A 17,498-nucleotide genomic window follows, 5' to 3' on the forward strand; every position below is an offset into this window, starting at 1 on the left:
ATAAAGATGAATTAAGGTATTTTTTAAATTTCTTTTTAGGGACCCTCGGCCGTTGGAGGGACATTAAACATACACTACGGTCTCTGCGATTATCTAAGGAACCTTTAGCTAAGTTTGATCAAGATTGGTAAAATGGTTTTCATTTCTATGTGGGACATACGTACACCTTACATTCAATAATATATATATATATATATATATATGTTCAACGGTCCAACAGTGTAAGGTATAGGTGATTATATATATATATATATATATATATAAAGATTAAAGATATATATATATAACGGCGGTTGGTCGTTGTGCTGAATTTTCAGATCGCAGCGTCTTCGAAACTTCAAAGAAGAAGATTACGTCCTACGCGTCATGCCTTTAGTCATACATGTTAACCAATGACTTAAAAGTTATGACTATTACAGAATCAGTGTACAAGTTGTTTTTATTTATTCTTTTATTTTTTTTATAGATTTTTTCTACAAATATTCTTTTTAAATGGCCAAAGAAATTAGGTCCACGCAAAGCGAAACAAATTGTGATGAAAGGTAGACAACCCGAGAATGCTCTGCATACAAGTGTTAAGAGTCTTCTCTCCCTTGCATGGTGTTTGAATAGAATTAAAATTGGTAACACCGCAATTTAAAATTTAAAATTAAATTGGATTTTATTGTTTCTTATATACCAATACAATAACCAGTAGTTTATTTTGTAGACAAGGCGCTTGTTCCTCTTGAGAGTCTAATTCAGACGAAATGTGCGTCCGTCGTCAAGCTAAAATTGAACACTGTCTCGAGAAGCACATAAAATCTATTGAATTTACAGAGCTTAGGAAGAGAAGTTTGCTTGTTACATCTAAATTTTAATAACGAAATTAAAGCAGTAACGTCCCTTAGTCAATGGGGCATTATCGTAAGGCAGTTTTATATCGCAGGGAACAATTCGCAGTCAGTAATTGGTTAGTGGCGTTTACTGCACCCGACGGATTAAAGTAATTAGATTTATTGTGCACGCAGGCTTCACAGCACAAATCTCTGCTAGCTGACACCATTATTAAAGGGGGCTAACTCGTTCAAAGTTATCTTACATTATTCTCAAACATTTGCAAAGGCTATTTAAAAAAAAAGTATTTACTTACGTATTATTATTGTTGTTACCATTATTACTATTATCAATATTATTGTGTATTGATGTTAATATACAGTTTAACAAACGGGTTTTTAATTTTTAAATTTTTTAACTTTTGAAAAATGGATACATGCATATTGACCCAACTTTTTTTTTAAATCTTCATTTCTAAAATAACATGTCTCAATGGGAACGTAACAGTACATAGAAATTGAATACAGAATGTAAAGCACAAATTCACTCACATAAATAGGGCTTTGTGAAGAACATTATTGAAAAGCAATTTACCTATGAGAATTGTTAATACTAAGTATGTCTCTTAAAGAATCCATTACGATTTGAATATATGTACATATGTACAGCATCAGTCATTGCCATGATAGTAAAAATGTTATATGTTAAAAAGGTTATGTTACCTGTGAATAATATTAATTGAGGGAATGCCATTACAATTTCCTGTGTTTCTATTAATTTATAGCACGAGTTAGCTTCATTAGTTTGAATGTTTTTGTTAAGAAAAGAGAGAGTTAATTAAACTATGATGGTTGCTGTGTAAACTATGATGGTTGCTGTGTAAACTACGACGGTTGCTGAGTAAACCTTAATGGTTGCTGTGTAAACTATAATGGTGGCTGTATAAACTACGATGGTTGCTGTGTAAACTATAATGGTTGCTGTGTAAGCTATTGAAATGTTTTAAAACATACCACGAAACCATCTAAGGGACTGCGACTGTCTCGTAAATTCCCTATCAGGCATCCAACGTTTGTATGACGGAATGGTCAAATAAACTTAAGATGAATAAAGATAACATCGAATTCTCTTCAGACGATATGAGAGTCGATATGAGGCGCTGGTATGAAAGTTGAGAGTTCTCTACTGGCCATCTCTGCGGAAGGGTCGGCCCTAAGTATAAGCTAATTAGGCAGCCGCCTAGAGCCTCCAATTGGTGGGGGTCTCGCACAGGATTCACATTTTTTAGTAGAAATAGCAAAACGTGTGCCCAATGTTACTAATGGATGAGACTGGGTTTTTAATAAATGGAGTCATTTTTATTTGTTCGCTTTTTTTTTCTCTATTTCATTTGGGGCCGCCAATTTCACTTCGCCTTGGGTCTCCAATCATCTAAGGCCGGCCCTGTCTGCGGGCTTCTTAACGGCAGCGGTACATGTGGCCTACTTAACGGCAGCTGTGCACGTGGCCTACTTAAAGGCAGCTGTACATGCAGCCTACTTAACGGCAGCTGTAAATGCGGCCTACTTAACGGCAGCTGTACATGTGGCCTACTTAACGGCAGCTGTACATGTGACCTACTTGGTACATGTGGCCTACTTAACGGCAGCTGTACATGTGGCCTACTTAACGGCAGCTGTGCACGTGGCCTACTTAAAGGCAGCTGTACATGCAGCCTACTTAACGGCAGCTGTACATGTGGCCTATTTAGTGGCAGTTGTACACAGTAATACCTTTGCAATCTTGCCTGTCTACAAACTCAGCTAAGACGATGTGTGGGTTACACAGCCTCCCACAATGACCACTACAGTGTTGTATTAGTCGCTAATTTCAGAATAGCGCCGCCCCTGTTAGATCTGTTCACATCTAAATCCCCAAAACAGTTCTGCATTTTAATCAATAGCATTTTTTAAAATATTTTTTACTATTGGAAATTTTGCAGTTAGGGATGAGTCAGAATAAACAATTACTATTTTAACTATTGACCGAACATGAAACTTTGCTGAGGACGGTAGTTGACTGAGTACCAAACTTCTGGTAGACAACTAAACCATCCTCTGTTTGGGACACCTCAACTCAAGGAAACATTAAGAAACTGGAACAGACACAAAATAGAGCAGTGAGATTCATAACAAACGAATATTCACATTTGACTAGACTAAGACCTTTAGTAAAATCACTAAATTTAGAAAGCCTTCAGGACAGAAGACTCAAAAGTAAAGTAGCAATTATACATAAAACACTGAACCATAATCTTCAAATACAAAAACAAAATTTAATAAAATACTCTGAAAGACAAAAAGATAATGGCACATTCCTCGTTCCATACGCTAGGACAAATTTGTACAAATACTCCTTCTTTCCTAGTGCTATTAGAGCATGGAATGGGTTGCCTGAGCCAGCCAGGAAAACCAGTGACTTGACAGAATTTGGGTCATTGGTTAATATGCATAACTAAATGCATGACGCGTAGGACGTAATCATCTTCTTTTTTTTTTAGAAGTAACGTCTGTATTATATAAGATAAGAAGATAAGACTGTAGAAGTATTCTAATTTAGCTTATAAAACTTGAAAAAGCTTGAAAAACTTCTTTGAAGGCAAATCTAAATATATTTTTTTTACAATACTAACACATCCAACTTAAGATGAAATAAACTTATATTTTAAACAAACAAAATTTATATATTTTTTTAAAATGGCTAATCTAACGGTTTGTCGTTATGCTGGGCCATGAACCTTTATTATCCGTGGGCCACTAAAATAAATGATCTTTACATCATCAGCCCTATAGACGGAACAGTCTGAAGGGGGAACCTTACTTTCATTAACAATATAGATAAACATTATTGGTACGATTCTCTTTCTCCTAATCAGGCCTTCTGTAACAACTGCTCAACACACATCACTTCTTCTTCTTCTTCTTCTAGACAGCTTTTGGCTGCTGAGCTGTCTTCTCTTTTGCAGACTGTGCCAAGGAAAAATAGTGTGCTGTTTTCTTCAGTTGTTCAGCACTGCCGTACAGGGTGTTGGTTATGTTGGGCTGGAGTGGTGGTAGGGTCTGCCTAAGGTGGATTAGGAAGGTTCATTCAAAGAGGATATGGTTTACAGTTTCAAAAGGGTGGGCGTAGTGTCTACAAAGGGGGAGTTGTGTGGAATTTTTTTTAATTTAACAGAGGTGTGTGTCCTGTGCTTAGTTGGATGATTGTAGATTGCTCTTTGCGGGGGAGGAAGTTAATACTGTCCAGTTTCTTAGGCATGTTCATTTCTTTGTAAATGGCTCTGCCTGTGTTTCCTGTTGCCCAATTGGTTGAGCCACTCCTCTTTGTGGTTGTTGATTAACATTTAATGTTAATTTTAATCAACACATCAACACAAGAACTTGACAACAAGAGTTCCAAATAATCTGGTACTTTAATAATGAGTAAAAAAAATCTGCCAAAATGACACAATCGGCAACACGATCAACTGACTCCAAATGTGACACTGTACATCGCCGTACTAAACGCTACTGTCTCCTCCTCGGCTCGTACGTTTCACTCGAGGACTCACTCCACTCAAGACCGACTTCATGGCCGACTAATAGTCCCGGTCTCCTCGCTGTCCTGTAATGAACTGCCTGCCTTACATCTGATCACATGACCATAACACAGGTCATAGTCATGTGGAAAGTTAGTATCAGTACTGTCCATTGTCCATCGATATAGCACGCTAAACTGTATTACTGGCCTGTGTCACATATGTCAGCTGATCACACACAGTTAACCCTTTTGCGTCGCGAATAGGGTTACAACATTATGTTCTTACTCCATACTAACATAGTATATAGCTAATAGGTCTAATTGAAGACTTTAAAGAATTTAGATAAAAAAATGTCTTATCATATGTCTCTAAAGCATTTGTCAAAGTTCACCATCATACCTTACTAAAAATATTAAACTATTTTGGCATTTCTGGTTCAATGCACGTATATCTTCAGGATTTCTTTTAGGCAGAGAACAGTCCGTAATAAAAAATGGCTCCAGTTCCACACCTCTAACAGTAAACTCGTGGTCGGGACATCAGTTCCCTCCCCTCTTCACGCAACTGATCTATCTACTAAACCATCAATATACTCCAGCCACAATCATAAAGAACTTTTCTTATTCCATATGACAGGACAAAAACAACACATACATTCATGGAAGAATTTTTATTTTTTAAGTGGAACGGGCTGCCTGTATCAGACATAATATACTATGATTTAGTAGAGTTTTAATGTTAAGCGAATCGGTGTAATTTGCACTTGTGGAGTGTCACCAGAGAATGCCTACCATGTTATTCAAAGCTGAATCCTGGCCCCAAGGAACCACTGTAGATGAAAAACTGTACGGAGTGCTACCTGGTCTAGAAACCATGTTCAGACTACACGCATTTCATTTGCACCTTGCAACATAATAATGAAAATAAATAAATAGATGATTAAATGAAGTACTTTAAGGGGAGACAACTAGATTTATTTATTTGATATGTGTGCATTTAATCAATGCTAAACAACCGTATTTAAGATATATTTTATAATTATATCTGATTTACGGAGCGGTCAGTATATAGTCAGTATAATCACCAGGTCTGTGCATTTTTTATCAAAGCACCAGTTTTGCTAATGATACACTTTCAATTTTGTCTCTCACGAACCCATTTTTATATTTTAAAATGCTTATTACAAGGGAGACAAAAAGTAAGTTGTTCTAACGAATAACATTTTTTTTCGGTTGTGCCCCCTGCAACACAAAAAAAAATGGAGTTTTTTTTAAAGCCACGCAAATATATTCACCCTTAATTATGCCTATTACTAGAAAAATAAGAAAAAATTGAAAAATTTCTATATAAAAAAAAGTCCTGAACAAAATAAGAAAATGCTTTGGCATATCCAGAAGTATATGATGATTGCGCTTGAATAATGTACATGAGTGATCTTTGACATTCTTCAGTCGCCAAGTGATTGTGGTTCATCACATAGAACTAGACTATGTGTACGAGGTAGTAGTAGAATAGGACTGTGTACAAGGTAATGGTAGAACTAGACTATGTGTACAAGGTAATGGTAGAACTAGACTATGTGTACAAGGTAATGGTAGAACTAGACTATGTGTACAAGGTAATGGTAGAACTAGACTATGTGTACAAGGTAATGGTAGAACTAGACTATGTGTACAAGGTAATGGTAGAACTAGACTATGTGTACAATGTAATGGTAGAACTAGACTCTGTGTACAAGGTAATGGTAGAACTAGACTGTGTACAAGGTAATGGTAGAACTAGACTCTGTGTACAAGGTAATGGTAGAACTAGACTGTGTTCAAGGTAATGGTAGAACTAGACTATGTGTACAAGGTAATGGTAGAACTAGACTATGTGTACAATGTAATGGTAGAACTAGACTCTGTGTACAATGTAATGGTTGAACTAGACTATGTGTACAAGGTAATGGTAGAACTAGAATGTGTGTACAAGGTAATGGTAGAACTAGACTATGTGTACAAGGTAATGGTAGAACTAGACTGTATACTACGTAATGGTAAAACTAGACTGTGTGTACAAGGTAATGGTAGAACTAGACTGTATACTACGTAATGGTAAAACAAGACTCTGTGTACAAGGTAATGGTAGAACTAGACTGTGTGTACAAGGTAATGGTAGAACTAGACTATGTGAACAAGGTAATGGTAGAACTAGACTATGTGTACAATGTAATGGTAGAACTAGACTATGTGTACAATGTAATGGTAGAACTAGACTCTGTGTACAAGGTAATGGTAGAACTAGACTATATGTACAAGGTAGTGGTAGAACTAGAATGTGTGTACAAGGTAATGGTAGAACTAGACTATGTGTACAAGGTAATGGTAGAACTAGACTGTATACTACGTAATGGTAAAACTAGACTGTGTGTACAAGGTAATGGTAGAACTGGACTATGTGTACAACGTAATGGTAAAACTAGACTATGTGTACAACGTAATGGTAAAACTAGACTATGTGTACAAAGTAATGGTAAAACTAGACTGTGTGTTGTGATTCATCTACACATCATTCTTCATTCTAAAATAAATATCCGTCACTTAGCCTGCGGTTCGAACATTACAGATTCGACTTATAACAAAACGACCAACACCAAAGAGAAAAAATGAAACCTGTTCAACAGAGCTTCAGTGAATACTATTTGCAATTGCTTTCTTCATGGCAGCCTCTGAGTGTTATCACCTTGAAGTACGGTCAAGCCAGTGTATTGTAATAACTTTAAGGGAGACAATTCAACCACAATGTACAGTAAAACATGTTTATTCACAACTGATATATGGAAATACAGACATCACATTGATTCTTGTCTTTTAGATATTGCTTACAACGTGATGCTGAGCGCGGTGGCTGAGTGGTAAAACGTTTGGCTTCCAAAACCGGGTGTCACGGGTTCAAATACTAGTGAAGACTGGGATTTTTTATTTCGGGATCTCTAGGGGGGGCCTCTGAGTCCACCCAGCTCTAATGCGTACCTGACATTAGTTGGGGAAAAGTAAAGGTGGTTGGTCGTTGTGCTGGCCAAATGAAGCCCTTGTTAACAAGGGTCCATAGAGATGATCTTTAAATCATCTGCACAGTAGATCGCAGATAGATATTGTAAAAATTATTGCGCAATTCTTTTTGTTTTTAGCTGGCTGCAGTGAAGCTCATTTTGGCGTCCTTGAACTTGATTAGTTTATCTGGAGGTCTCCCATAGGCCTACAATGTGCCCGAGGGAACAATGCTGATTATTAAGTATACAGTCAAATTGTTCAGACTTTTGGATGGCGTTCTTGAACCATGGAGCCTGTTGACTGCTTGTAATTCTCAAGGCATCATTCAGTCATCATTGACTATTTGTTCACTTTTTTTTTTAATTCTAGAAAAGAAAATGCTAGTTCAGACATTTCTGTAGACTAATTGGTGACACAGTTTCAGCAGTTAAAATAGTTGTAATGTTTACATACGTTGCATTATGATGTACTTTTTTTTTTTGGTCTGATAAATAGCCTCAAATCCATGTTCTTTAATTGATTTATCTTAGAAGCACTAAAATAAAGCAAAGTAGATCTTTTAGACCTTGCGATCTATAGGGTGATGTAAAGTCATCGGTCATCTGTTTCTATGGACGACCAGCACTACGACCAACCACTTTTACATTTCCCCAACTTATGTCAGGTATACCCATTAGAGTTGGTTAAAGTCAGGTGTTCTAAAAATCCATAAGTTAAATTCCAGTCTTCAACAAGATTCTAACCCAAGACCCTCGGTTCCAAAGCCAAGCGCTTTACAAACCAGCCACAGCGTGCCCTGCGTTTTGAAACCAATCACCAATTTTCACACGAAATACTGTATATAGAAACTTCGCTCAGACATTGTTATAAAGTCAGAAAAAAAAATAATTTAAAAAGTCAAAACATGCAGCGACCGAGTTTCGAAAGAAATTAGACCTTCTCTAAATAAAGTCTCAGAAATATAGCGAGAAGTCGGATCAAACTAATGTACTTCAGGGTAGGTTGCATAACAAGCTCGGTGCACACGTTTCTTTTAAGGGTAAGACAGAGAGAGACAGACAGACAGACAGAGAGACAGAGAGAAAGAAAGAGAATGAGTCTGAAATGATAAACTATCATGGAATCACCATATTCATGAAAGTATTAAATAAACAAATCATTTGGGTTTCATTAAAAGAAATTTCTAAAAATCAAATAAGAACATAAAACTAAAATGTTATTTAACCTTGGTTGGGCCAATACTAGAATATGCATCCTCCGTTTGGGGCCCCTCAACTCAAGAAAACATTAAGAAACAAGAACAGACACAAAATAGAGCAGTGAGATTCATAACAAACGAATATTCACATTTGACCAGAGTAACACCTTTAGCAAAATCACTAAATTTAGAAAGCTTTCAGGATAGAAGACTTAAAAGTAAAGTAGCAATTATATATAAAACACTGAACCATAATCTTCAAATACAAAAACAAAATTTAATACAATACTTAGAAAGGCACAAAGATAAAGACACATTCCTCGTCCCATATGCTAGGACAAATTTGTACAAATGCTCTTTCTTTCCTAGTGCTATTGAAGCATGGAATGGGTTGCCTGAGTCAGCCAGAATAACCAATTACTTGGCAAAATTTAAGTCATTTGTTAACATGCATGACAATAGGACGTAATTATCTTCCTTTTTTTGAAGTAACGTCTGTAGTTTATAAGACAGGAAATTATGAAATGGTCTAAAAATGATAAGATAGAGGATAAAGAGATTTTTGTGAGAAAGAGTGAGAGAGTCTGAAAGAGAGAGATTGTGTGAGGTAAAGTTAGTTTATGAGAGAGTTGATGTATGAGAAAGAATGTGAGAGCGTTGGTGACATGGAGAGTGAGGGAGAGAGAGAGAGAAAGAGAGAGAGAGAGAGAGGTGAAGAGAGTAAAAGATTGTGAGAGGTTGATATTGAAGAGAGAGAGAGAGAGAGAAAGAGAGAGAGAGAGAGAGGTGAAGAGAGTAAAAGATTGTGAGAGATTGATATTGAAGAGAGAGAGAGAGAGAGAGGGAGAAAGAGAGAGAGATGACGAGAGTAAAAGATTGTGAGAGATTGATATTGAAGAGAGAGAGAGATATGTAACCTATAACATACATCGAGTCAAGCGAGACAACTCTTGACAGTGGACCTCAACCCTGACATGCGACAAGCTACTAGTCTCCCCTGCCCAGGCCCAGCGTTCAATAACAATTGTCTCGGGTCAAATCATCTTGCAGAAAGTCTAACAGATGTATATGTACATTCCTAGACAAGACCGCTAGAAATGTCCCTCTCTGATTCAATAATAATAACACTATAAAGAATTTACATTGAACCTTACTAGGACCTATGACATTGATTGGATCGTGTAAACATCTACCATCAGTCACAGATATGGAATACACTAACTATAGTCATTGACTGGATCATAAAAACATCTAGGAATAGTCACAGAGAGGAAATACAATGGACATTACGGAACCAGCTTGAAGACCTTGCAGTTGGCATTGCACCACTTTCTTACTACCAACAGCGAATTCAGGAAAAGACTGGCTTAGTGGCAGACACATCATTGAAAACCAGGCTGGTTATTAACAAGGAGAAGACTAAGATAATGAAGATAACTCAGCTAGCACAGAACTCATCACTTTGGATGACTGCCCCTTTGGAGAAAGTAGAATCATTCACCTACTTGGCTAGCATCATAGATGAAACAGGTGGAACAGATGCTGATGTCAAGATAAGAAGTGGAAAAGCAAGGGTGGACCTCACACAGCTCAAGAATATCTGGACGGCAAGAGAAACTTTCATTGTTTACAAATATTCATCTCTTTAATTTCAATATAAAAGGCTGTTTTGCTTTATGGAGCAGAGACATAGAGAACAGCAAACTTTCAACACACAGAAAACGTCCATTCACATCAAATGTCCACTCACAGCAAACGTCCATTTACATCAAATGTCCACTCACAGCAAACGTCCATTCACAGCAAACGTCCATTCACAGAAAACGTCCACTCACAGCAAACGTCCACTCACAGCAAACGTCCATTCACAAAAAACGTCCACTCACAGCAAACGTCCATTCACATCAAATGTCCACTCACAGCAAACGTCCACACACAGCAAACGTCCACTCACAGCAAATGTCCACTCACAGCAAACGTCCATTCACAGAAAACGTCCACTCACAGCAAACGTCCATTCACATCAAATGTCCACTCACAGCAAACGTCCACTCACAGCAAACGTCCATTCACATCAAATGTCCACTCACAGCAAACGTCCACTCACAGCAAACGTCCATTCACAGAAAACGTCCACACACAGCAAACGTCCACTCACAGCAAACGTCCATTCACAGAAAACGTCCACACGCAGCAAACGTCCACTCACAGCAAACGTCCACTCACAGCAAACGTCCACTCACAGCTGCCTAGGTAGAACCCTTCCCATCCGTTGGCCAGGCACCATCAACAGCACTGACCTCCTGCACCAGCCAATGTCCGGTAGAAAAAAAAATAAATCAGAAAGAGAAGATGAGGCTGGATTGGGGTGGAACCTACAAGTCAAGAGAAAGTCAGGGCGCCCTTGAAGCATATGGTGACCCGAACTAGAGGCAGACATATCAAAGTGTAATGAAATGATAACGACCAGTATACCAATACCATGGCTTTAATCGACAAAATCAGACTACAGTAAACAGTGAATGAAACCAGCATGTCTAGCATAACACTGATGCAGTACTATACACACACACACAAACTGGACATGAAACACGCACTGGACATGACCTTCTGACACGCTGGACGCACGCAGAAAATAAACAACTCAGTTACACTACAATCACCCCGCCTAAAAGTTACAGGAACATAAACATGTAAATAATAGTGAAGGACAGCGATATAAGAGGCCTTAGTATCCCTAAAGAATACTTACAGAGTTACTCTATTGAAAAGAATTGTATAACTATAAACAAACATGTTATACACTATAAAAGTATCAGTCCCTAAGAGTCATATTATGCATATAAATATTACGTTAGACCAGTAGAGAAAGTAGTCTTGAATAATAATGTAATAATACAATACAAAAGTCTAACAAAGAAAAGCTATAAACTGTAAAATGATCAGTTCAAAGTGTGTCATATTAAGCCTACAGATACTGAGTTAGAACTTGTGATATGGAAAAATAATTAAATAAATGTTAGACCTTATAATTAGGTCTGCTTGTTCTTGGTCTTAGGTTATATCTACCAGGACCAATACTGCCGTCGCTTTGAGTTGGTGACATCGGCGGCTCTCTAACTGGAGACTCAGCCCCTGCATTTACTTCTTTTTAATGTCCATTTTCCCCCTGTTGTACATATGTGTTAGGAGCAGCCATTGGTTCCATAGTCACATGGTCAGTAGGCACCTGCATCTGTGTGATAGGGTTTGTCTCCGTCTCAAGGTCTTCATGTTCCATATGTTGATACACCTCTGATTCTCCCTCTCTTGGAGCGTGGGCCAAAAGTCGCAATGACACTGTTTCTTCTCTTCCATCAGGAAGTCTTACAATGGCATACTGTGGGTTGCATGTGATTAAGTCCACAGCTATTGTACCATCGTCATATTTTGATGCACGGACCTTTTTTAGCAACACTTTTCCTGGTTGAGCTAACCATGTCGGGAGTGATTTGCCGAAGGTGGACCTGCGATAGAACTTGAATATTCTCTCGCAAGGTGTCTCGTTTGTAGCGGTATATAGCAGAGAACGAAGAGAGTGCAGGGCTTGGTTTAACGTCTGCTCCCATTTGGAAACCGGGAGTCCTTGAGTTTTTAAGGCCAGAGTTATAGCTATCCATAATGAGCCGTTTAGCCTTTCTACTTGAGAGTTCCCTGTTTAATTTAAATTAAGTATACCACATATGCTGAAGTGTTGTAGGATGGGGTGAGGGTGGAGGCTATACAATAACTATTCCAGTATAATTAAGTAGCTTAAACGGCCTAACATATGCAAGATACAAGAATCCAATTATATTGCTTAAACGGCCTAGCATATGTAAAATACAAGATAACCATTACAAGGCATAGGTGTATGTACAAAACAGCCTACTAGTTTTATGTAAATTAGAAACAAATAATACAATAGATTACAATAATTAATGGCATGCCTGTCCCTTAAGGTTATCTAAATTTGTATTACTATTTGGTACTTAAAAATTACTATCATTAGTCATTATTTTCTTTGTCCTGATGCTTGACATCTTTTCTGGGATACAAGTTTATTAATGTCAGGCTGAAGGTTGTTTTCCACTGACACTTTCATTACTGATGACAAATTTTCATGAGATAATCTCGAACGGTGAGATGTTTTTGCAGCTTTCATTATGGAAATGAAACGCTCACAGAGATCAGTGCTTCTAAACATAGCAAGAATTCTGGCTGCAAATGTCCGCAATTCAATGTATAGTTCAGGGTAAATAACTGTAAAATTTTGGCACACCCACTTCTATATACTTCGATTTCAACAAAGAATGCGACAACACATGTTCCGGAAGCTCAAAATTGGAACCAGTGAAATCTGCCCATGTGGAGTATCACCAGAGAATGCTGACCACGTCCTCCAAAAACTGCTCTCTCTCTACCAAGAGGCCCGTATAAGACATTGGCCCCAAATCACCCCAATGGAAAGAAAACTCTATGGAGAGCTCCCTGATTTGGAAACCACTGCGCAGTTCATCTCATGTATTGGTCTAGTCATCTGAACACTCCAACATAACAATGAGAACGAAGAAGAAGAAGAAAAAGAATCTGACTGCAATTCTATCAGCTCTAGTTGCACATTACCAGCATCATTTTCAGAAGCAAATGAAAATGGAGATACAAGTCACGAAAACGGTCATTGAAAGCATCTACAAACAATTTCAGGTGTAGGACATATTTACCAAATGTTGTAGCCGTATTTAATCTTTTTTAGTTCCTGACACGTTGAGAAGTGAACAAGATTTCCTCTTCATATTTGGTTTATCCACAGTCGTAATTTCGCTTGAAAGCATGACCACATGATCACGCGCAGTTGTGACAATTTTGTCTTTACTGTGTAGTTTGAAACTGAAGTTTTGCAGGTGACCATTGAGATCAACTGTAAATGCAAAAATCCTGAATCCATTCGTCAGTTTGGAAATGTTCAGGTTCACCTTTCATGTTCAGAAACAATACAATTTCTTCACAATCTCTTCAATACTTTATGACAGGAGAGCCAGCGGAGTTCCGTGTAGTAACAAAACAAATCAAATTTGTGTCCAATGTTATCCAGAAACATTGAAAATTAGCGATGATTTAAGCCACGGGCACGAATAAAATTGATGACTGAAGCTGGTCTTATGACAAGTTGAATCTGTAATTGCTGTGCGCAAAATGTATAATGTTGAATGAAAATTGGCAAATTTAAAATTAGCACCAATCTCTCTTATTTTTGCAAGTAGCTTTGCATCAATACCATTTCATTTCATTTCAAAATGTTGCTTGCTTTCACTGCAGACTCACTTTCGTTGTTCGGTTTAACAAATACTTTTTTCAATTCAAATTGCTTGTCATCTCTTATTTTCCAGCGTAACAGTCGAACAATATTTGGATAATTTTTGAGGTGGCCAAGCGGGCCGCATGTAAAGTGGTCGTAAGCCGCATGCGGCCCCCGAACGCCGTGTTTGACATGCCTGCTCTAGAGCTAAAATGTGGGTCTCTACCAATGCTAAGTGTATGCAGTTATGCTAGTTGCGCGTTCTACCTTATACGTCTTAAATAGACAGAATAACTCTTGGTTTTGTTTTCATGTTTTACGAAACGGATTTGCATAACGATTTAGGATTTTTTTTTCTTATATTATACAGACGTTACTTCAAAAAGAAGATGATTACGTCCTATGCGTCATGCACCTAGTCATGCATATTAACCAATGACCTAAATTCTGCCAAGTCACTGGTTTTCCTGGCGGGCTCAGGCAACCCATTCCATGCTCTAATAGCACTGGATTTGTGTGTCTGTGTGTGAGTGGGTGGGTGGGTGAATCAATGAAGCGCTATCTTTAATTTGTGAGTGTGAGTGTGTAAGGAGTTAGGTATGTACCCTCTTCATCTTGTTCGTGCTGAAAGACCTATCATTTAGTAGTTATTTGGAGTAAAATACTCGCTCTTATGACGTCATCAGATGTGGGAAGCGTGGTCGAGAGGCTAAGTGCGAGTCACGAAATACAAACTGCACATTGTATCGGTTATAAAAGGGGGCCCGAGGTTCGAAACCCGAATTGGGCAGAGTTGCGTTTACTAAAGGCAGCACGGAAAACCAACTCCTAGATACCCCCTCCCCCCCCCCCACTGGTCCACAAAAGAGATTGGAGCAAATACGCTCTGAGCATGCTATAAGCATGAAAGTAGCGCTATATAAAAGCTATAATAATAATAATAATTTGTAAAGGAGGAATTGTCTTTTTTTTTTTACTTCTTTGAATATTAAGTTTATTGACATATTTGAAGTAGACTTTTGTACTCTCCAAAGAAAGTTATATAGCTTTAAGTATTTTACTTATTATTAGGTACCTATAGTATTATGTCAACAGATTTAGTAACTTACTCTTTCATTGATACAGTCTTTTCAAATTAGAAAATCATACTATTGATTACCGGATTTAATGTTATTGAAAACGAATTGTAAAGAATAAAATCCTCATTTTACAGGAGCTTCCAGAAATCTCAAGAAAACTAAGAAACATTTCCTGAAAAATAGACAAAAATTGTCATGTCTAAAGAATATTTTACAAAATATCGTCAAAATCCAGGTAGAAAAATTTCAGCTTATCTGTCCACTAATGAAAGATACACTGTTTTCCCAAACTACTTTGTTGCACTCGGAATATTTTTAACAATACCCATAACTGTGGCATCTGGTGAAAGAAGCTTCTCGCGCCTCAAACTAACAAAAAACTACTTGAGGTCAACAATTCACAAAAGGATTGAACATTTTGGCAATTCTTGCTATTGAGCGTGACCTATGTAGAAAACAGACTTTTGATGATAGACTGTAGGTCTTTGCTAGACGCAAGGGTCGTTAAATTGGTTGATGATTTTTTAGTAAGAAATGAATAAAATGTAAAGATGCATTTATTTACTAATACAAAATCTTTTTCATTTATTATCCTTATCCCTACCCAAACTGAGCCCCGCGAAATCTGTTTCGCATAGGGCCCCGATATTGTAAGGGCCGGCCCTGCTATTGTTAGGACCGGCCCTGCACACATAGTTTACCAATCAAGGAATGTCGGTAATTAGTTTCTTGCATTTGTTAGCAGCTGCCATCAGCTCGAAAAAAAGAACGGCTATGACTCAACAAAGAAAACAAAGTAACAACAGATTTGTTTTAGGAAGGGGTGATTAGAGGAGACCGCACAATTATCAAACTGCACCGGGTGACTCCAACACAATGGACGCCTCTGCTATGACCTAAATCCTGTAATGACAGCACAAAGAATAAAATTAAGTCTACTTACTGCGAGATTGTGTGCGGAGACTGTTCTATTGCGTCGACCTTTTTAAAGAGGCGTCCCTTTCTCTTTAAGTAATCCATCAAAATTAAAGACACTGGTCACAATTCTATTTAATCCGTTTGAAATGTACACATCACTTAAATCCAAATAAATGTCCAGAAATCCAAAGATAATCCAATTCAGAAATGCAAAGATAATCCAATTCAGAAATGCAAAGATAATCCAATTCAGAAATGCAAAGATAAATCCAATCAGAAATACACGTTATTACTCCAGATGGAAATTACTTGGAAAGGCTCAGACTTTAACGTTTACACACGTAACGGAAGTAACTCTGTGATCTTGAGTTCAGTTTTACGATGGCCCAGCATCCAACTGATCGTGGACTGCAAGAAAGACAAAGCCAAGTCAGGGTCAAGGAATAAGACGATGAGGTCAGTTGAGGTTACAGTATCCAGGTTGCACGCCTTGCATACGTCATATCAATAATGTTGGGTGTGTAGTTGTGTAGCCGAGTGAGCGCCAAAAAAAACAAAAACGGCTTGGCTAATTGATGGAAGTCTTTAAATCCAAATGTAGACTTGACCGTCACCTCTTCCTTAGTCTTTTAGACCGTTGGGGGTACAACATATGATTTGTTGACCGCCCCTTTTCCATTTATTCTCTTGTCTATTTCCAGGAATAGAGTCTCTTGACAAGTCTGTCCATTCTTCGACGTTGACTTCGTTGACTCTCCTGCTTCTTCTTTACCCTGATGCTATCCCCTGAAGAAAGGTCTTAACGTGCACTGTGGTTCTTGTTAGGTGTAGACTAGGGTTCGAGATTAGTCTCACTCTCTTGAGCACATCAGAGCGCCACTCTCAAGCGTGTAAGAAGGACAAGGTCAAGGCTTGTCGCAAGACTTTTGACGCCGATAATCAGAAGATCTTTGTGCGTGAGGTCACAAAAAAGGCGGGAAAAAAGGAAGGTGAAGTCTGATAGAGTGTACGTAGGAAGACGTTTTGGGAACGAGATTATAAAAAAAGGGAGTTGAAGTTTCTGGTTATTTTTGTCAGTTCTGGACAGTTAGAAATAGGACTCCAATAGCGAGAGCTTGATGTCACTAGTTTAAATTAGTTAGTCTATTTTATCACTAATATATATATATATATATATATTTATAATATTATATATAATATCCTGTAACTGAATTCTATTTTATCCATGTTTAATGAAAATCATATACACTGTGTCATTTATGGCATATGGGTGGCGATTTATATATATATATATATATATATTGATCATAGATAATTAGGATATTATCTTGTCTAAAAGTAGATCTAGATCTCAGCTGTAACCTACATATGTCAGAGAGGATTTGAGCCCCTCAAGCCCTCACTCAAATGGAGTTTGATGATGACGAACTACATAAGTTTACATCGACGTAGAGAGAGCATACATGTAAAAAATGTTTGTAAAATGTTTTACATGTTTCGGATGTTCCTTCAGAGTTGAAGATAGTTTACTTCCTAGTCTAAACCTCCCGCAGGACGACGGGGGATGGGAGCGGGC

The 17,498-nt window shown here is 37.8% G+C and overlaps 1 protein-coding gene across 1 annotated transcript in view; it reads right to left on the bottom strand.

Annotated features, from left to right (window-relative positions):
• Positions 1-17,077, bottom strand: part of LOC106061589 (transcription factor Sox-2-like) — a 232,945-nt gene extending 215,868 nt beyond the window's left edge. Inside the window, exon 1 of the mRNA XM_056012131.1 lies at positions 15,948-17,077. Within this exon, the coding sequence (XP_055868106.1) occupies positions 15,948-16,024 (77 nt within the window). The 5' untranslated portion in view covers positions 16,025-17,077. The remainder of the gene's footprint in view (positions 1-15,947) is intronic.
• Positions 17,078-17,498: the final 421 nt, after the last annotated feature.

This window comes from Biomphalaria glabrata, chromosome 15 (assembly GCF_947242115.1).
Source record: "Biomphalaria glabrata chromosome 15, xgBioGlab47.1, whole genome shotgun sequence".
In the NCBI taxonomy this organism is placed as follows: Eukaryota; Metazoa; Mollusca; class Gastropoda; family Planorbidae; genus Biomphalaria; species Biomphalaria glabrata.